The following is a 20,000-nucleotide window of genomic DNA, read 5'->3' as shown; positions in this document are numbered from 1 at the left end:
ATGTCCGTTGATAGAGATTTCGCGACTATCAAAGTCGGGTTTTGGGTGGAACCAATTGCTGTCCAAGAGGACCCAAAGCTTTCTCGAGTTGCAAACCAATCTGTGACATCAACTCCACTGGGATCTAGCAAGTCTTTCGTTGACCATTGGTTGGCAGTATTGGCGAAGGAGGGCTCCATACTTCTACTCCAAGTACAGTGACATATCCGTCCTGTGCCTCAGAGACCACCCAACCATTGGCCATTACGCAACGCAGAGATATGTCGTTATTCATTGACACGGATGTTAACAGGGGCTTCGAGGGAAGCAGTCTACTTGATAATGCTTCTGGTGGCGTCTCAATGCGAGAGACTCCAATAGTGGCAGGAAACGACCAAGTGGTTAAGCTCTTAACCAGAGACACATGTGCTCATTCCGCCGCATTTGAGGTTCAAGGGTTGGAGAACAGGCTTCTACTCTCAAGAACACACAGCACTGACACGGAGAGATTCTCGATTTGTACTGTTACTATGCCCGGTTTCGGCGATTGGGCAATCTTTGTTGGCCGTTTTTGATCACAGCCCATTCACATATACGACACAGACCGAGAAACCTACCGCATCCGCGTCCTTTCCCCTGCTTTCTTGCGGATCTTGTGGCCTTGCCCCTTCGGCCTACTTTAGGTCCAAACCCTGGTCTTAACCTCCGGATCACGGCCGCCTGTACCGGCCGCCGCCATAACTGACGGCCCTGGAACCCACGCTAGCCGGATATCCTTCTTCCATGTGGGCCGCTACAAGTGAGTCCTGTAATGGCCGATTCCATTAGCAGACAAGATCCTCACAAGTTTATCTGCGTGTTTCTCCTTGATGGGCAAACTGGCCCAGCTAAGTCCCAGACTGGAGTCAGTGGGGCGCACACGCAGAGAGAGAAAGGAGACAACAATGGTAGAATGGAGCAAGGTTATGTACACTCAATTGACGCCATCAATCTTTCTCGACGTTCAGATACTTTGCTTCAAAATTCCCTAACAGTCAGGCACCGTCCCGAGTGGGTCGTAATAACATGACCATAGCAACAGGGGTCCGCGTGTATGCAAGGTCCACGAGGAATGGAGAGAACATGGGGACATGTACGAAGTACACGCATACACCTATTCGTACATGGTACATACATATGTGTAAACCATGTGGGAGAGTGCCACTAGAGCCAATGGGGACTGACTGTGTCGAAGATGGAAGGAACAGCGAAAAAGCTAAACCTTTACAAGTTCTAACGGAGCGTGGCCGCTTATTCACCAATTGAAAGAGGACAAGAAGGGATGGAAACTCCAAGCTCGTCATGATCACACGGTCTTTACAGCATCTCTTCAGCTCATTATTCAGTCCGCCCGTCACTACTTGGAAAAGAAAGGAAAGAAGGGTCTTCTCAATGGCGGCCACTCCAAACTAGGAACCATCGCTGATCTTGGGCCAAAAAGAAACTGGCTGGCCCCGGCTCATCTGTAGGACACACAGATGTTTCAACAGCCTGGTGGGGAAGAGGCGTTATGGGGAGATCATGGTAAATGAGCCATGGTCGACGTGGCTCCTATGAAGGCCACTCTCCCGGAGGACCTGCGGGACATGGGGGGACGAGGCTAATCTGTCGGCATCTAGATGAGCAGGTCCGGCCAGGGTCAAGACAGCAACACACAGGTACACACATGGTACGTGCCCATCAACCCCAGCCATAACATACTGTGTACTGCACACTGGTATACACATCCTTGGTTGAGATTGCTACTCTGATATGGGCCGCAGGAGACACCCACTGCCCCGGCTTGTGCAAGCAGCTCTCTGCAATGTATGATTGACAACGTGATTTAGCACGGGTTGTTCAGTTGAGCCAAAGAGAACAGTCTTTTGTCTTACCCACCCGGCATACCCACCGCAAAGAGGACCCCAGATGGGGTAACTGGTAACGGGCCTTGAACCAAGGAAAGAATGGCGACAGGTAGCTACTACCCACCGGATATTTGACCAGTGGAGAGAGAGTCGCCATCACCACCTCACAACATGCCGTGTCTGCTTTGGTTTACTATGACAGGCGAGGGACGGCAAAAAGACAAAACAAAACAAAAAAGCCTCTCTACACAGCTCATCACATCACACACATGGGCATTCCTACCAGCTCTCGATGCGTGGCTTTTGAGGCCGTTCGTGTGGTTGTGTTAACGGGCTTATAGCACTACTAGCATGGTCGTAGGTGGTCCCCACCCCCCTGTCCTGGACCATGGACCTACTGGACCGGCCGGGGTCCTCTTTTTTTTTTCTTCTCTTCGTTGGAAGACAAGGGGAAGGGAACGACACGACACGATACAGCATCTAGGGACCAGGGATGATAAAGATGAACAACATATCCATGGCGAGGAAGAAGAGTATAAGTATGGCCTCGATGTCCTCGACTGTCGAGTCTCGATCGAAGGATAACCACAACCATCAATCCAAAAATACAAGCACCGGCCATCACCTCAATTTTCCACATCATCCGGCATATCCAGCTCGACCTTGGCGGGACGAATTGGCATCGTCACATCACCGGCAACCAAGCAAAACACAATAACGCTTGGACCGAGCGAGTTGAATTATATCTGTCTACCTTCCATTGATCACTCAATTCGCTTTTCATCAACAGAGATCACCATATCCACAGACTTTGCTTTCAACACGACTGCCTTTGCTCACCAGAGATATCCAAGTCTCCGAGCGGCACGGCATTACTCTTAACCTTCTCACCCCCGGCATACAGAACTGTTCGCTTGCGTCCGGTCCGGATTTGTATCGATTAAGTCGTCCCAAGTGTAAGTAATGGTTCCGTCCTCAAGGATTGGCTTCCATTTCCTACCCCTTGCGCCCCTTGCTTGCTGACTGCTGCTGGAATGCTGCTGTGTTACCTCAAGGAGGCTTGCAGGAACTCGCGCCTCTCCAGTTAAGTAATGTCAAAAAGAAAGGAGCGAAGAGAAAGGGGAGATGAAGAAGATGAAGAAAAGGGCCACCAGAAGCAATGATGAACAAAGTTTATGCTTATGCTAACTCGTGTTCGAAGATTAGACAGATATAAAGGGATCAGGAGAAGCAAAATATCGGTTTGAATATTTGCTTCTTGAACGAACGTCGAACGGTCGGCTACCTGTTCCGCTTTCAACGGCTGCCATAATCCGTCTTCATCGACCATCGTTCCAGCCACCACACAGAAGGGGCTTACACCGCGATATCAAGAACCACAACAACACCCAAAGCCACACTTCCCGACTAAGCCAAACCTACCTCACTTATACGCCATCCACATCCATCCACACCCGCCACTTTCCACCATCACCATATCCAACCAACCACACACCCTCTTTCCCCTACCACTCGCTACCACCCAAAATGTGCTACTTCGAGCAAACCCTCTGGTCCTGCGGCTACTGGAAGTGGGGAAACTTCCGCCAGCAGTGCAACAAGGAGTACCGCACAGGCGAGACGTGCGGGCTCAAGCTCGTCTACGAGACCAACTTCATTCCTTCTCCTTGCAAGATTTGCGAGCAAATCACCAAGAAGGATCGAAGAGTACGCAAGATGGCAGAGGATATTGCCCGTTGGCGACGCGAGGGGAATCGCATGGCCACCATAGAAAAGACGGAGCAGGATATTGCGGGGGTGCGAAGCCAGATTCAAGACTTGTGGAGGGGGCATGAGGAGAAGCAGAGGAGTATTTGTTGAGTGGTGGTGGATGCTATGAGGTTTCCTTTCTGGTTATTTTGGGAGTGTGTTATCTCCTTCATGGCTTTCCTGGTGTTCTTTCTTTTATTTCCTTTTTTCTCATTGGTTAGAAAATGGAGCATGGGCGGGTGGTGACATGAACGAAGACTGGCTGTGGTGGTGGATGGGGAAATGAGGACTGCTTTGGTAGAGGTTGGGTGGCCGCCAGGATGCTACGATGATGAAATGACTTCATTGCAATGGCTTGATGAATGCGGAAAACTTGGGATACGAAGAATGAAACGAAAGAGAAAAGGGATAAGAAGAAGAAGGGGGCAAAGAAAAAAGCTCAAAGAATGATTGGCTCAGATTTCTTAACAATTTTCCGTGTCGTTCATATATAGGTACAATTTCTTCTCATAGCGGTTGCTTCTCCAATCCAATATGTATCAATAAACACCACATACAACCGCTCGGGATCTATTTCATGGATCACCATATCCTCCTTTTCGGTACTCTTTTTCACGCTCGGGAGGAAGGAAATAACAGGCAGGTAGAGGGCACAGCGGAAGGTGGTAATTAAGGTACACTCCCGCTCGGCTAGGAGTAAGCTACCTTAAATTGTCTCTCCTAAATACTTAAAGGAACACCGTGTTCATCCGAGTGGAAGATGATACAAACAATACATACGTAGCAAGGGAAAATTACCGTCAGATGCAGCAGCCACTTACTTAAAGCCCCCACTCATTAGCCACTCTTGCACCACTGGGTTCCCCGTTCTTCCATTTCGAATTTCTCGCATGCCTATCTTCACAACTCTTCTGCGCAAGGCCTCTCGCTCGCATAGCCTTCGTGTATTTGACATGATCAACTCGTGCCTCGCATGAAGAAGTAAAGCAGAAACACCAGAAGCCAGGGTCAGTCACTCTTGAGCCACTCTGTGCAGACGAGTAGGTAACAGAAATGTCAATGCAGTGGCAGAAGGCTAGCTGGTGGACAGTTGTAGCACTCGAACTCAAATGATCAAACAAGTGACTTTAGAAGTCTGCGAGTAAGACCAAACCATGCTACCAAACGCTAGACAGCCCTGCTCTTCCGTACCCTCTCCTCCCGCTCTAGCGAGCCTTATTTCTGGCAAGATAGTCTTGAATGGGGTAGAATTGAGATGGCGTGAAGTATAGTGTGGTGGTCAGCATCGGGGAGCGGTGCCCGGAGCCGGAGATGGAACAAAAGCCAAGGGGAAGGCTATGGGTTCTGGTGATCTTGAGCGACAGAGAAAGGGTGGAGCTGGAACTGGAATTGGAGCTGGACTCGCCCATAACATAAAGTTGAGACCTTTTCAGGCATAGGTGATGAGCGCAAGGTCTCAGTTTTTTTGTTATTGGCGTACTGGAGAATAAGTCCAGTGTACACTGTTGATCTGAGTATCATGGGCGCACTGGGTGGTCTGAAGAATGGGTCGTGTAGTATTGCTATTGTGTGGTGTGTGTATGAGTTGTCTTGGTGTGAGCGGGATGTTTTCATTTTCCCCTCTTTTTTGGGACTTTGAGGCCTCCTTTTTGATGTGGTACCTGGGTCGCTACTGATCATGGGTCTGGGGTGGCCAGAGAGTGGTTATTTGGTCGATATTTCCCATCTCCTCCCATCTTGAGCTGGGTGAGATGATAGGGATGAAGTAGACACTCATTCTTCAAGGACGGGAAGACCACAAAGTGGAAAAGCAAATATTTATGGATCTAGTTACTTTTGTACGCCTTTTAATGCCATATATAGTGGACGATACTAGCCCAATTTCGCACATATACTTATTTTCTCATCGACCAATAACCCGTTGTCTCTCACCCGGAGGTAAGTTTTGTTCTCACGTAAAAAGCCACCATTTCCTCCTTCCTTTACCTCCCCTCACCAATCCCTACGTACAAGCCGTGAGCTTGATCAAGCAGAACAGCAAGCTAGCAAATAACAAGATAGTTCCCACCCCACCTCACCATGACGCCTTCTCCTCCTTTGAGCGTCCATCTTTTTCCACGGTAGCAGCGGCTGTCCTCCAAAAAGGTACCAAAGGCACCACATATCAGCTCTCCCACAGGTGCCACTCTCACTCGATCATCCCCACTGGGGACGACACAAAGTTTGCGTTAGCGTGCGCACATACGGTGGTATTGACGCAAACAAAGGGGGAGAGGAGGGGGCGAGATGCAGCAGCACAGAACCGGGGAAGATCCCAACTGGACATTCCCGCCCACAGTGACTCTTTTTCATCGGCAGGTGTCGGAAGAAAGAGGGGAGGACGGATGGTGAGTGGGTGCCCTGGGTAGGTGGGTGGGTGGATGTTGAACAGTGGCGGATAGTCAGAGCAGGCTGTCCATGACTGGTGTGTGAGCGTCGCTTTTTCTCCTCCCCCCTCCAGTCAAGCCAAGCCCAAGAATGTGGAGATTTTCGCGCAAGAAGGCTGGCTTATCCAGCGAATGACGCTCGAATCGACTCGAACCTTGCCGTAGCCTATATGCGAGGCCCCATAGAAACAGAAACAGGTCGGGGTGACGGAGACGGGCCAGCTGGCGAATTGGGGCCGAGGCGGGATATGCGAGGACCAAGCATGTTTCCCTCCTTTTCGCCTGCCTCCGACGAGTCCGCGATGTAAAACTCTTGCTCGAACAGGGAGGTAAGAAAGCAGAGCGGCCTTGGCATAAGGGGACCTGGGCGACCTCATCATCCGTGTGCTTTTCTTTTTTCTGCTGGTATCCCGACGCAGGCGTGGCCCCTCGGGAGGTCGTCAGTCGGCCGCGGGCTAGACAGTGGAGACCTTTGGGGACTCGAAAAATCCGTTGTTTCCATGAGGAATTGGGTCGCAGTTGAAGAAGCCGAATCTCGCGGGACTCCTAGAGGAAGAAGCCGAGAGCCATCTCTCCGCTCCACCTGAACGGGCTCAGAACTCAACCTGGTGACAGGAAAAAAGGGAGGGCGACCATAAGTTGGCCTCGCTAGTAGTAGACCACCAGGCCTCCAGGTCGTCCTTGGGTGGTACCGCGGCCTACAACGAGGCCATGGCTGGCTGATGTGACGTGCTTTGCTGTCCTTGCTTGCTTCCGAATGTTGCATGTCCTTCCACTTTGGGGGTTACTGGCGCACCCTCCCACTCTTCCTTCCCCTCGCAGCTCTCATTCCTCATCTCGATTTTTGTTACCCGTTTCACTCTCTGCGATAGCCATCTGCGGCCTGGCAGTGACCCAACAAGTTCCTGTGAAGCTGAACGGTGCACGGACTCCCAACGAGGCCCTTATTCCACGGGGAGGAGAAGACGGAGGAGTTGTTGGTCCAATGGTCCGAAAAGATGTGGTGTTGCATATGGCTGAGGTCGCATCTCGAGGGATATCCACCACCGATGGAAATGCAAACTTTTCCACACAAGCTTCAAACTGGGACGGATTTTTGTGAGAAGGGAACCGGACAAGAAGACCTGGGGATTTATATCTCTGGCAATGAAGCAACAACACGGAACTTGGTGAACGTGGCTGCCATTTAATGGGCGTGCGCCTTGTCAACGTTATGTTTGTTGGGGGCCGGAGCACTACACCACCATTGGTTGACACAAGGCCAACATGGAACCAGTCAATGAACAAAGGAAAGCGTTAGATTGAATTGTTGCTGTACAACGCATACGTACCCCCAAACTCGCCGTTTTTTAACCTATCCTTGGCCCTATCCAACATCTTGGGCATACAAGGCGGTGATGTATGAGACAAATGGACGCTATATCCCACCTCGGCGGGTATCGACAACTCATCAACATAACATCCTGCCATGCCACGTTGTCTCTGGCCGCAGACCTGTCGAATCGCTGAACGCCCGCTGTTTCCGGAACAGCATCATGAAAGAGGAGAGATAACAAAAAGAAAATATGATGGGGAAACCGGCCAGGGAAACTTGGAGATGCCACCTCATGTCGTCCTGGCCTAGGAATTCCGGGGTTATTGTTGTGTATGGTGGTTGTGTTTCGATGAACGTATGGTGTGGGCATATCCGTGAGTCGGAGGATACTGTGGATGTTTCGTCATGTTGCCGTCGGGGTCATGTGGGTTGGGTATGGACGACAAAGTCATGGTTTGAATGTCGTGGTATGGTTTCAGCGCATGGCGGCAGCGGCATCGGTAAAGTTACCGACGAGGTCGCCTCCTTCGGCCTTGATGGGGATGGTTGGCAGGGAAGCTTTGCGCAGCATCTCCATGCTGTCGTCCTCAGGGGTGCCCCAATCAACCCGTGCCACGGAGGCCATGTCGTCGTGGGTCGAGAGCTTGGAAAGCAGGGCATTGTAGCGCTGGCCGGCGAAGCCGTAGGGAGCAGGGGCGTCCTGCATGGGTTTGTCATGCGGGACCATGTCGTAGATGTCGACCATGTTGCTGCGCGGTTCCAGGTTAGTCATACGCTCTACCGACCCCTTGGATTTGGATCTCGGGCTAGATCTTGGAACGGAGAGAAAGGAAGTGGGAGGGAAGGGAGGGCATACTTGGATGTACGTTCCACCACACCCTGCAGAGCCGCAATTTCCCTTTCTGTCTCTTGGGGGTCTTCCTGGTTCATCATGTGTTGCTGATCAAAGCTACCGTAGTGCATGTTGTTCTCGTCGAAGAGATGCTGGGCCTCATCCTCCTGTGTTATGAAAGAGTCCAGGTCAGTTCCCTTGTTCCGTCTGATGTCTCTTTTTGATGGTCACGTCATCAGAACTGTGACCGCTGTGCCGGAACCTACCTCATCATAGTCATCGCTCCTCCCACTGCCGAAGCAGGTAGAGCAGTAGTTGCCCATCTTGTTCGTCCAGTCTTATCTTGTCTTCCCTTCTCGTGTGTCGTGTCGCCAGTCGGATGGTGGTCGGTCGGTATCAAGTCGTCGGATGACGTTTGTCAATCGGAATCGCGCAAGCGAGGAAAAAGTCTCGAAGCCAGTCGTCAAAGTAAGATTGGGAGAAAAGACCGTCGCGAAGAGATGAAACTTGAAACGATGACGAAATGAAACCAGGCGAAAGGTTGGGCCGTGAAAATCGCTTAGTGGTGTTTTAGTTGCTTCGGTATCTCGTCGGGTGCCCGCTGGGGAGGGGGACTGCTAGCGAGGTCGGTTCATCAGGTAAAGGAAGGAATGTGTCGCGATGGACTTGCTGCAGTGCCCCGAAATGTGGTCGGCCGTCGGCTTGGAATCGGGCGATGATTGCGCGAGGCAGGAGGGATGATGGAATGACCGAAGGGAAGTTGTCCTTATCGATATCGATCGTCGTGTGCGGCTAAAAATCCACTGACGAAAGATTTGGATGGGTCATCTGGTTGGATCATCCTTGCTCGTGCCTTTTTGGTTGTTCCTCAGCCGTGTCCGGCGAGTCCGGCTAAACTTCGCTACAGGCGCCTGAACAGCAGGCGCGAGTGCACGTGCCTGCAATCTACACCAGCCCCATCAGCCTACAAACAGTTGGTCAATGCGCACTTACACGCCATTTTAACCCTGAATCTGCAGTGGCACGAGTGGCTCATCAAACAGTGGCTGCCCTGATCATTCAACCAAGGCAGAAACCCCTTCAGGCCCTAATCCGCAGCCTTCTGAGCAACGTTACAGAGCACCAGCGTTACAGCTTGGTAGCAGTGCAAGCGGAGTGAAACTTTGAGACGGGTATTTACCACGAGCGCTTTCCCTTTCTTAGCGTTAGAGCCTTGGCTAGCGTCTTGGTCAATTCCTGGAACGCTGAAGCAATGTACCTCTCGCCAAGTGGTTGCCAAGCTTGGCCAAGAAGCCCAAATGCGACGTCGCTATACCCTTCTTAGCCAAAATTTCTAACTTTCCAGCGCTCAACCGGTGCTTTCTGGAACTTTGCAAAAAAAAGGGTTTGGAGGAAAGTTTTGAGAAAGCAGAGCGGTACAACTACAAAAAGCCCCGGTCAGCACCCCGGTCAAGAATTGTCCCCACCTCGGCCAAAATGTCACTTTCAAGCCAAACTTTCCTTCTGTAACGCTGCTCAGAGGGCTGGGGATCAGGGCCTCAAGGATTCATCAATGGAGACGGACCAGAGTTCACAGGGGAAGATGAAGTCATCCGGAAATATTCCGTCATTTCCGAAACAAATCTGGCTATGAATTTGATCGATGATTGTTCTAGACAAGGAAGGTGCCTGGAAGCTCACCGGACTCCGGACTTACTGCGGTGAGGGAACCTTCAAACTCCACTGATCTTCGAAGACAGGTCTCTCGGGCTTTACGGAAGCTCTTGTCGCAAGCCCATGAGAGTGATGGCAGTTACGACTGAGATTTCATCTGAAAAATGCTAAGGTAAAACATTATGGGTATATTAACTTTACATGAACGCTCCAATCTTATATGATCCCATTCCTTCCAACACCCCCGCGAACAACATAAGACATGCGAGTCTGAAAAACATGAATCTTAGAAACGTTTAAAGAAACGGAGCCTTTGTGTAGCTCGTCGACCGTAAGTTTTCATTCCCTGATGATGCACCGACTACAGCGCCGTCCCCGGGCGCGACACATTCTGATCGACCGTACTCCTCGGATGAAACACCGAGGTCCTTGACAGATCTATCGGCATCCCAGGATGCACATCATCCGCCTCCGGCCCATTTCCAGCCTGATCATTTTCCTCCGGCGTCCCAACCGTCGTGCTCGCCATCGACAGCCTCACATCCATCACACTCAACCTCTGATGCACCGGCGACGGCGACAGTGGCACACTCAAATTCGACATCTCCATCCCCTGCTCCGGTGAAGGCGACTCGTTACTAAACACCGAAGAGGCAGCCGAAGAGGTAGCGGGAACCATCGAGACGGGCGTGGTGTAGGATTTGGTGTAGGCCGGTGGTGGTGTAGAGGGGTACCAGCTGGATGGACGGTCCCCTGGAGAAAGCGGAGGACCCACGACGAATTGGCCCGGAGGACCCACGACGTAAAAGCCGGGCGGAGCGTCTCCCATTGTGAGTCGTCGGGACTTGGAGCGGCGGAAGAGGATCATCCAGAGACCGAAGACGAGGATGATGCAGACTACGGGGACGATGACACCGATGGAGACTTGGGCGGCCATGGGCATCCCGCGGTCACTGTCTTCGTGGGAGGTGGAGGGAGAGGCTGCTGTGGGTGCAGCTGGTTGTGAAGAGCTCATGTTGGAAGATATGGGCTTTGTGGTTTCTGATGTTGTAGAATTTGTGGAAGATGGAATAGTGATTGCTGTGGTGGTTGGTATCGAAGTGGTAAGGGAAGTTGACAATGCCATTGTTGGTGTTTGTGCAACCGTCAAAGTCGAACTGATAAACGTTGCTGTGGTCGTTGGAAGAGGAATGCTGCTCATCAAGGTGCTGGTGATGCTGGGGTTTACACAATAGGGGGAACCCGATTCGGCGCCCATGCATGTTTGCCCGTCAGCGCAGCAAACATTTCCACATTGGAAATCACCAGCAGCGCAAACCCTTGCACATCCATCCTGGCCAGCCCCCGGAGCGCAACAGAAAAAGGCGCCGTTATCAAGCGAGCACGTTGAGCCTTTGCCGCAACACCAGCTTCCTTGCGAACATGTTGTTTCGTCACTCGCGCAGGTGAGATCGCGTTGTGCGAGTTCGAGAAGGCCTCGGCGACCTAGGGTGCCGATATGGAGTTTTGGTCGATGGGCAGGTTGGAAAAGGAATCGTGTTGGTGGGACAAGAAAGAAAGTGTCGTCGATCGTGGCATTCAATGAAGGTTCCATTCTGACTATTGGTTGAACGTATCGTGGGAAAATTGTAGTTGGTAGTTGTTTAAAGGAGCGACATGACAGAGAGTGAGCGATAGTGTAAAAGAGCGAAACTGGCGAAAAGATCAGAAAGGGAAAACCGCAGGGCAGAACTCAAACGGGAAAGAAGGGAAACAGGTCCATGTTATCAGCTTACGACGTTGTTGGTGAGACGCCGTGAGGGTTGAAGATCGACAGTCATCAAGTCCGTGACGTTAATTTCATTTCCTCGGTGTTGATCCTGATGGGCGGCCCAGGGAAAGAAGAAAGGTACCATGGCCTGTGATTGGTCCATCCGCACCCCGAGCCGGATTCCGATGGGGCCTGAAGCTAGCATGGGGCCCTTGATGGGCAGCCATGGGGCCCCCTCGGAGATCGACAGGCAAAGACTCCTCATGACGCCCAAACTGGCCCGGACAATCCGGGGAAGTGCCGGGGCAAACACATGATAAAGGGATCCCGAACTCGTCGCCATTTCGGAGTCACGCCAGCATTTGGCAAGGAGAGGCTTTGACATGCAGTTTTCAATCTCCATTGTCACTTGGCGCCCAGAAGCCCCCAAGTAGCGCCGTAGCGGAGAGGTCCGCCTACTAAATAAGGACGGCATGTGTAAGTGGGTTAGGGTTGGCAATGATCAGGAATTCAGGATATGGATTTCGCAAGGTCAAGCATATCTTGTCGAATTTGATACGTAGCGTATCATGAAGTCGGTCAGTGTAGGATATGCACGAGATTGTACTCCGGTGATATGCCGTATGGTCGCAGTGCTTGGGTTTTTGGGTCCTGAGAACTGTAAATCTGGAACACTGAGGGACCTCAGCATCATTGCTGTCGTTCAGGTTGCTATTGGTTCTGATCGATAGAGTATTACTGTTCTTCAGTTTGAGATCTCAGACGTTGATGTTGGCGGTATGCTTTCCGAATTTTCCAGGTGCTCGCCTCCAGGATCTTGCCCTAAACCTAACTAACCCTATGACGACTCTGGGCCAAATCGTTGACTTCACTTGGGAAGGCGCGGTCATTCCCATGCCGCATTTCTCTGCATCTTGCCAGAGGATGCCTACCTCTACATGGAAATATGCATCAACCCCTCCCCCGACACAATGTCCGACTTGGAAAACATACAAAGTCCGGCATTTCGTGTGCATCACCGATTATTACAACATTTTCCGCATAGCCTTGGTTGACGCATGCCACCATGGAAGCCTCTGGTCCTTGTTTTAATTGCTCACGGAACTACACTGTAAATACGGCACCTAAGGTAGAGAGAGGTAAGTTGTCCCCCTCTTCTTCATTCTTCCCACAAACACGACTATCTACCGAACTGCCAGCACCATACTTCTCCGACTCAAACTATCAACATCAAACTCATTACTGTCAAAATGATAGACAACCAAGAGTCTCTGACCAGACCCATCAACAGCGCAGGCTTCCACGGGCCTGTGAGCTTTCGATGGCGTGTCACTGGTTACTTCACACCCGGCCTTCTCGACGGCCACCTTGAGAAATTGACCCGGGCTACCCAAAAGTGGCTGAACACCTGTCACTGGCCAGCCAAAGAACTCGAGTATGGGTCTACCAGGGTCGAGTCGATGCCTCTGTGCTCCCGTGAGGAACGCAACAAGGCTCCTTTGGACAAGAACGGAAGAGCGTACTTTGCCATGACGGTATGTGGATCCCACGTCTCTGTCGTAAGTTCATCTTTAGGAAAAAAAGTTTAACACTCTTCATCACAGGTCCAGATAACTGTTCATCTCAATCGTGGAAGCACCTTCATCCCACAGAATGTGGTCGATCTGCAAGAGTCGCTCTTTGACTGCCTGTTTCCTCAATTTGGTGATAACCATGCCATCATGGGCTCCGGCTTCCGCTATCATCTGCCCATCGGCGGTGTTGAGGGCGCAAATCAAATCTTCAGCTCCCTTGAACGTTGCTTCACTGATGAGCTTCCCAAAGCGCTGGTAGGAGCGTTCATGAAAACGGGGATTGCCGCCCACAACCAAATTCCAGAACGTTTTCCCGCCTCCGCAATCATCGCCTTCGTGGAAGAGGTAAGAACCGGCGATTAAGACCGAATACAAATCGAATTATGGCTGACTTTGACGTAGGTCGTTCTGAAATACAAGCACGGTTCTACAGAGTCCGCCGAAAAGCTCTCAAACGTGCCGAACCGTCCAGATGCCGTCCAGACAATCGTGCACGATCTACTCGATACTTACCTCACATCGTTTGAGGCCTTTAAGCACACTGTCGCTGCGGCCCACAACGAAGGTTAGTTCACCCTTAAGCCTCCATCTCTTCAAGGTACCTCTCTAACATCTGACATAAATTAGGCACTGTACCCAAGACGATCAAGAACGTGGTTACCAATGCCGAGATCATGCTTTCTTCGTTGCACAGACTCGTCATTAACATCGAGCACCATGTCGGCAAGACCGTCCCGGGATCCAACAGTCGATTCTTTCTCAAGAGGTGGATCAATAATTACTTCCGATCAGCAGAGCCGCCTACCATCTGCCTCGACACTGACATCACGGGCTTTGACGTTGATCGTTGCAAGCGCACGCGTACGTGTTAAATGTTCTTACCGATCCATACTTTCTGAACCAAAAGGCTAATTTGAACCGCCCTACAACAGTTCGCACCAAACTTTGTCGCTACGAGGCAGCTTCGGTCCCCATCATCGGTGCCGTCCGTCTTCTGGATCCTGATTTACGCAAAGAGTTCAAGCAGGTGGTTGACTCGACGGCCAACACTCCCGACAAGGTCGACCTCTTGCGTTTGTACGGGGGCGTTTGGCAAGGGATGCCGAATTTCACCAGGGAGCAGCTGCTGGAGACAATCGACTCGTATATGCAGCCATTTGAGGATATACACCGCAAGCTTGTTGATCACCTCAACGTCATCAACAATGAGATTGGCAGGTCGATCGACCTTACTTCAAGGGATTTGTGGTGGCATTCGACAGATGTAAAGGAGAAGCAGTGCTTTGACTCGGACTCTCTTTACTGATCGGATTCATGTTGTGGGAGGACGACTTATTTCGGTCGGGCCCAAGGAGCTGCATGTTGGAAGGGATGATATTGGTGTAATCAGGTGTTTCTGGATTTTTTCGGATGATCTTCACTAAACGTTATGATTATGATCTTTGCTTATAGGGCGTTGGACGTTTGGATTAAGTTTCTGGATTTACCATGCACACGAATACATAGCGCACACATCTTCAGACACGCACACAATGCGCGATCACCACGTGGCTATCGCAGACAATGCAATCGGGTTTCAACACTGTAAAATCCCCATGGGGTTAGAGTAGCATCGGTCCGGTATTCCGTGGTCAACGGCGTGAGCGGCTAGACATGAGAGACGTCATGTCGGTACAGTTCGGCATCGAGCGAGCCAATCAGCGCGCAATATGCCCTAGTCCCACTGTCCCACATCCTTTGTTTGTCTTCGACTAGTCAGAACAAGCGGTGATATTGGTTGTTTCGACGGGTACGAACTAGTAATAGCTGACATATCACAACCATGCTTTTTTGGATCAACAACATCCAGACACCGACAGGCAAAATGGCAATGATCCCCAGGTGTCTGAGTTACCGCACTTTTCCCATACCTTTCTGCTACACCTAAAGCCCACCGAGCTTACCCAGCAACAATGACCGGAACAAAAACAAGAACAAAACCATCATCCTCAGCATCATCCAGGCCAAAATCCTCTCATGCTCTCTCCGGCTCAGCTCCTCTATCCGAATTCCAAAACCTAGGCAACGGCATCCTCTTTTTCGATCCACCGCCATCACCATCACCACAAAACCATGACGATGACCATGGCCATGGCCATGACCCACCCCAACCACAACTCATAATCCTCTGCACCTGGCTAGGCGGCGCCACCCCCCGCCGCATCGCCAAATACACCTCCGGCTACCGGCGCCTCTTCCCCCACTCACCAATCCTGGTAATCCGAACCGTCATTGCGGATTTCACCGTCCGTTCCGAGCAGGCTATTCGGCGAAACCTAGCCCCGGCTAGGGATATCATTCGGGATGTCCTCTCCCGCGACCGCTCCGCTTCCATACCACATGCAAACAGTGCCCCGGAGGAGCACGGGAGTTACGGGACAGAAACAGCCCCAGGCGTGCTGCTACACATCTTCTCCAACGGCGGCTGCCACCTCGCCGTTCAACTCGCGCACTCCTTCCTCCTCTCCTCCTTTGATCGTCAACAGGCCCTACCTGTCCGTCTGCAAATCCTCGATTCTTGTCCTGGCACTTTTTCCATCGCCAAAACCTACGGCGCAGCAGTGCACTCCGTCCCCAAAACCCACCCTTGGGTGCTACAGAGTATCGAGCGATGGGGCTTATGGGGGGCGGTGGTGTTTATCGCGGTGTTACAGCAGGGATTGCCGAGAGCGATTGGGGAAAATGTGGTGAGGAGGAGGTTGTTGGGTGGGGTGGGGGTTGATTTTGAGGGGATGAGGGGGGAGGTTTTGAGGGATGAAGTTTGGGGGGCTGGCGGGGGACAAGGAAAAGAAACGGGGAGGTTGTATTTGTATTCGAAAGCGGATGAGGCGGTGGGGTGGAGGGATGTTGAGAGGCATATTAGGGAGGCGAGGAAGTTGGTGAAGGAGAGAGCTGTTTTGGCAAATAAGGAAAGAGGGAGGGGAAGGGGAAGAAGGGAAGAGGTTTTTGAAGCTGGAGTTGAAGGGCTGGTCAGAGCGGAGAGGTTTGAGAAGGCGAGTCATTGTGCGTTGGTGATGGAGGATGAGGAGAGGTATTGGAGGGCTGTGAGGGAGAGTTGGGAGGGGCATATGGAGAGGCGGAGGCGGAGGGGGAGGCAATCAGTTGATGAAGGGTCGAAAGAAGTCGTGTTGGGGGCCACGGATGAGCAAGGAAAAGAGCAAATGAGTGACAAAGAGCCAAGGACAAAGTCCGGAGTTGTTGAAGACGGAGTTGAGTCGAGAGAAGCTGAGGTTTCTAGGAGAAGCCGCACTAGCAAGCTCTGACGGACCCAAGTGCAGCTGGCGCTTCTGCGGGGCCCTCAGAAGACGTCGTTGTCCTCGTCTATGATAGCGTTGTTTTTAATCACCGACAGCTCTCATCATGAGCACCGAGACGAACAAGGTTACATTGTTTTCTTTTAGCCCACTGGTGACCCACATTTTAGCCCCCATTCGCATATCCGAAAGCGGTTAGGCGCAGGATAAAGCTGGGGTTAGGGCAGTTTCTGGGTTCCACTCGTGCCACTGTCGTCTCCAACGACTCCAACTTGTGCAACTCCACAACCAACCGCACCCCAACGCAACCTCCAACGCAAACCTGGGGCAGTGAACGTGTGGTTGGTCCGTCCTCCCCGGAAAAGAAAACAAATCAACTTGTCACAAAACAACAAAGCCAACATCATAAAGGGTACCTGCTTGAGAGACAGCGACAACCACAACGACATTGTGGATAATTCTCCGCGATACCAGAGAAAGTGTCTCTTACTGCTTGTTTGGCATATCGCCCGATCGGCTCGAAACCCCACTTTCAACCCAGAATCTGCAAGTACAAAGTCGCAAGCTTTGTTTACTTTCAACCTTACCAACTTCCGACATCAACCACAACGACCTGCTTCTTTTCCGCGATCGAGCCCCAACAAATAGCCTCGTTAAAATCGAAAGGCCCTCATAGACATTCGACTTCAACAAGCCGACGATTGTGTGAGCTTGAAACCGGGGGTTCACACCGCCTAACCCACATCACATGCAACGCTTTGCATAGCAGTGCTTGAATCCACAAAACAAGCGAGTTCGCAGGCGACATACGCCATTCGTCTATCGCCCGACGGAATCCGTTCGGACAAACCGGTCAAGAATTTCATCCATCGGTATATCGAACCACAATCCCAATGGCTCTTGCATCGTCATCTTCGCCCAGTGGAGCCGTCTCCAGGCGACAGTCTCTCTCCATCGGCTGCGCTCCAAAGAAACAACTCAATAACATCGAGGTCCTCAGTCTGATGCGCCAGCAACGAGAACACCCGAGCCCACTGAAGGAATGGTCCCCCGTCCACCCAGGCATCCAGCTTAGGGTAAACCTGCTCAACAAACTCATCTCGGACCTCGAGTGTACCCATCTTCGCCTCCAGCAAGAGGCTCAAAAAACCCAACAAGCCTCCCAAATAGTCCAAGACTTCGCCGCATGGCCTTCGATAGCACCCGAGTATGCCGCCATCAAGGCAGCCAACCCGTGGCTAGCAAAACAAGCCGCCAAGTATGCGCGACCGGTCATCGAGAAGGAGTATACCCAGGCGATTGCCTTCTTGCAGGCTCGGCAGAGGAGGGAACAATTGCCAGAAGGAGAGAAGCTCAAGAGGATAACATCCGGGGAGGAGAGGACACCAAGTCCGGCATCGAGTCCCGAGGAATACCGCCAGCTTAGGAAAAAGGCGAGTAGTCAGGACCTGCGAGCCAGTCTGATCACCCACCAAGGCTCGCCTGCTCGCCGTAGGCCAAGGACGCCCCCAGAGAAGGAACGAAGTGGAAGACCAAAGACGCCAGAAAGACCCACCCCTAATATTACGCAACGACCGAAGAAGACCCCGAGCCCGCGACAAAGACCGCCAGTCAACGAGATCAAGAAACTGCGTCTCTCACCACACGGCCCGAGCAAGCCTTCGCCTTCCGGAACCCACAGTACTCCATCCGGCTTGTCGCCCAGTCCCATGTTGAACCAGCTCTCAAAACCGAATGCCTCGCCGTTGGCCTGCGTAGAGTCGATGGGCATCGTCCTCACTCCCGAACAAAGACTCGAATTCTCCCAGCGTGCCGAGCAGCTGGAAGCCATGGCATATCTCGAGCTGCGCTGGCATAGGTTGCACCACGCAATGACAGAAATACAGGGATTCTGCGTCCGGGGGCTGGCGGAGAGGGAAGGTGAACGGATAGCCAAGATGATGTATCCAATACGGAGACGAAGGCCGAGCGCGGGTGGTTCTAGACTTTCTGCGCTGCGAGGGTTACTGGCGGGCTTGGATGAGGACGACGACGTGACGCTCTTCGGTAGCGATGATGACGACTTCGACGACGATGACGAGGACGAAAATGGACTGAGCCACTACGAAGACGAGTGGGAGGCCGAACTGGAAGATTCGGACTTGGACGACGAGTGCGACTCGGGAGAAAACGAAGACTCGGATGAGGACAACTTTCCCGGCTCGGCAGTTGCTTACAATCGCAAGTACGGCAATCGCGGTGCCGTTAACACCAGCAACGCCCCGAGTCTCTTTGCCCGCGCCGGAGCGCAAAGTAGGCTGTCCATGTCCGAGGACAATGAACAGCAGCAGCATCTTCCTCTCGATCCTCACCACCCGCCCCTGTCGGACACGCCTCTCGTCATTTCCAGCATCGAACGCGACACTGCCCTCCCAAGCATCGAACCCGAAACCGAGGAGCGCATCGCCCTAACTCCCCCCGCCACACCAAAACCTGCCCCGCGAAAAATCAACCTCAACCCGCGCAACGTGACCCTGCCACCTTCCAACCCCCGCGCCTCGACACTGAACCTCAATCTCGGCCTTGCCGGCGGCACCCTAAAAAACAAACCGAACCCGGCACTAGCAAAAGAGATCGATACCCTCTTGCCCTGCGAAAAAGAGAACTTGCCGAGCACCCCGCTGAAGACGCTGAATATCAACCGGAGTAACGCACGGCCGCTTGGTGGGACGGGTTTACTCACGCCGGCGTCGGGGGCAAGCAACGGTGGGAAGAAAGTGGGTATTGATTTGGGAATTAAGAGTAGGCCTGTGTTGGGGAAGTCGGGGGTGCCACCAGTGGAGGTTGGTGGAGGGAAGGGAGATGCGGGAGGGAAAGAGGAGGCGGCAAAGGAGAATTTCCCGCCTGCTGGGAGTGGTGGTGCGGGAGCACCTGGAGGTAGACCTGGGCTATTGAGGCCGGGATTGGGGAGGAGGTTTTCTTATCATGCGGGTGGTGGAAGGGTTTTAGGCTAGGTCTGCTCCCATGGAAGAGCTTTTCTTCCCGCATGAAGGGGTGAAGGATATAAGAGAAGGAAGTGTTGTTGATGCATGCATGAACGGGTGTCAGTAAGGGGAACCTCTGAGACCTGAAGGGATGGTTGCCATTCCAACCTAGGTCTCATACGGGATATTGTTTTGCCTGCCACTCACTCTGTCCCTTGCACATACCACAAGATTTGCAGAGAACATCATTCTTGGATACCATATACAGGGAGACAGCAAGCGAAAAGCGACAGGACGATGGGAGCAAAGTGTGCTGCTGCCTGCGAGCCAAAGAGGTTGCAGCAGCGAAACTGAACCGGAACAAATGAACAAAAACGCAATACCCGTATATATACATAGCCTGTGAGACAGGGCGCATTTTATGGCGTTAGGATACAATTGTTAGTAGCAATCTTTATATGGAATAGTACACCATTGATCAACGACAAGACAAAGCAATTCTGCCTCGCTCCTCGTTGCTATTATGTCGAATGGTGTCTGGGGGGTCAAAGTCGAGACGGTAAGTCATGTCATGTCCTGG

At 52.1% G+C, this 20,000-nt stretch overlaps 7 protein-coding genes across 7 annotated transcripts; 4 read left to right on the top strand and 3 right to left on the bottom strand.

Annotated features, from left to right (window-relative positions):
- Positions 1 to 3,392: 3,392 nt before the first annotated feature.
- B0H65DRAFT_428455 (uncharacterized protein) lies at positions 3,393 to 3,725 on the top strand (the record flags this gene model as incomplete). The annotated part of the gene is made up of 1 exon (XM_062824762.1): positions 3,393 to 3,725. The coding sequence occupies one exon, from the start codon at positions 3,393 to 3,395 to the stop codon at positions 3,723 to 3,725; it is 333 nt and encodes a 110-aa protein (XP_062680897.1).
- A 4,105-nt stretch (positions 3,726 to 7,830) lies between these two features.
- Positions 7,831 to 8,510, bottom strand: B0H65DRAFT_510064 (uncharacterized protein; the record flags this gene model as incomplete). The annotated part of the gene is made up of 3 exons (XM_062828366.1): positions 7,831 to 8,104; positions 8,212 to 8,354; positions 8,454 to 8,510. 3 exons carry the CDS (start codon positions 8,508 to 8,510, stop codon positions 7,831 to 7,833), a joined length of 474 nt encoding a protein of 157 aa, XP_062680896.1.
- A 1,352-nt stretch (positions 8,511 to 9,862) lies between these two features.
- On the bottom strand, positions 9,863 to 11,625 carry B0H65DRAFT_240318 (uncharacterized protein). Its single transcript, XM_062822312.1, has 2 exons — positions 11,616 to 11,625; positions 9,863 to 11,532 (listed from the first exon to the last, which is right to left on the bottom strand). Exon 2 carries the CDS (start codon positions 11,432 to 11,434, stop codon positions 10,202 to 10,204), a length of 1,233 nt encoding a protein of 410 aa, XP_062680895.1. The 5' UTR covers positions 11,435 to 11,532; positions 11,616 to 11,625; the 3' UTR covers positions 9,863 to 10,201.
- Positions 11,626 to 12,840: 1,215 nt separating this feature from the next.
- B0H65DRAFT_428862 (uncharacterized protein) lies at positions 12,841 to 14,470 on the top strand (the record flags this gene model as incomplete). The annotated part of the gene is made up of 5 exons (XM_062824789.1): positions 12,841 to 13,125; positions 13,195 to 13,509; positions 13,567 to 13,729; positions 13,792 to 14,025; positions 14,097 to 14,470. 5 exons carry the CDS (start codon positions 12,841 to 12,843, stop codon positions 14,468 to 14,470), a joined length of 1,371 nt encoding a protein of 456 aa, XP_062680894.1.
- A 442-nt stretch (positions 14,471 to 14,912) lies between these two features.
- B0H65DRAFT_590036 (uncharacterized protein) lies at positions 14,913 to 16,604 on the top strand. Its single transcript, XM_062831056.1, has one exon. It carries the CDS (start codon positions 15,117 to 15,119, stop codon positions 16,464 to 16,466), a length of 1,350 nt encoding a protein of 449 aa, XP_062680893.1. The 5' UTR covers positions 14,913 to 15,116; the 3' UTR covers positions 16,467 to 16,604.
- Positions 16,605 to 17,128: 524 nt separating this feature from the next.
- Positions 17,129 to 19,523, top strand: B0H65DRAFT_240280 (uncharacterized protein). The gene has a single exon (XM_062822310.1). It carries the CDS (start codon positions 17,351 to 17,353, stop codon positions 19,448 to 19,450), a length of 2,100 nt encoding a protein of 699 aa, XP_062680892.1. The 5' UTR covers positions 17,129 to 17,350; the 3' UTR covers positions 19,451 to 19,523.
- On the bottom strand, positions 19,524 to 19,950 carry B0H65DRAFT_240281 (uncharacterized protein). Its single transcript, XM_062822311.1, has one exon. It carries the CDS (start codon positions 19,836 to 19,838, stop codon positions 19,596 to 19,598), a length of 243 nt encoding a protein of 80 aa, XP_062680891.1. The 5' UTR covers positions 19,839 to 19,950; the 3' UTR covers positions 19,524 to 19,595.
- Between the last annotated feature and the right edge of the window lie 50 nt (positions 19,951 to 20,000).

The sequence above is a fragment of the Neurospora tetraspora genome, assembly GCF_033439725.1.
Source record: "Neurospora tetraspora strain CBS 560.94 chromosome Unknown B0H65scaffold_5, whole genome shotgun sequence".
Lineage (NCBI taxonomy): Eukaryota > Fungi > Ascomycota > Sordariomycetes > Sordariales > Sordariaceae > Neurospora > Neurospora tetraspora.
The sequence above is the reverse complement of the archived record's forward strand: the minus strand, read 5'-3'. Positions and strand labels throughout refer to the sequence as shown.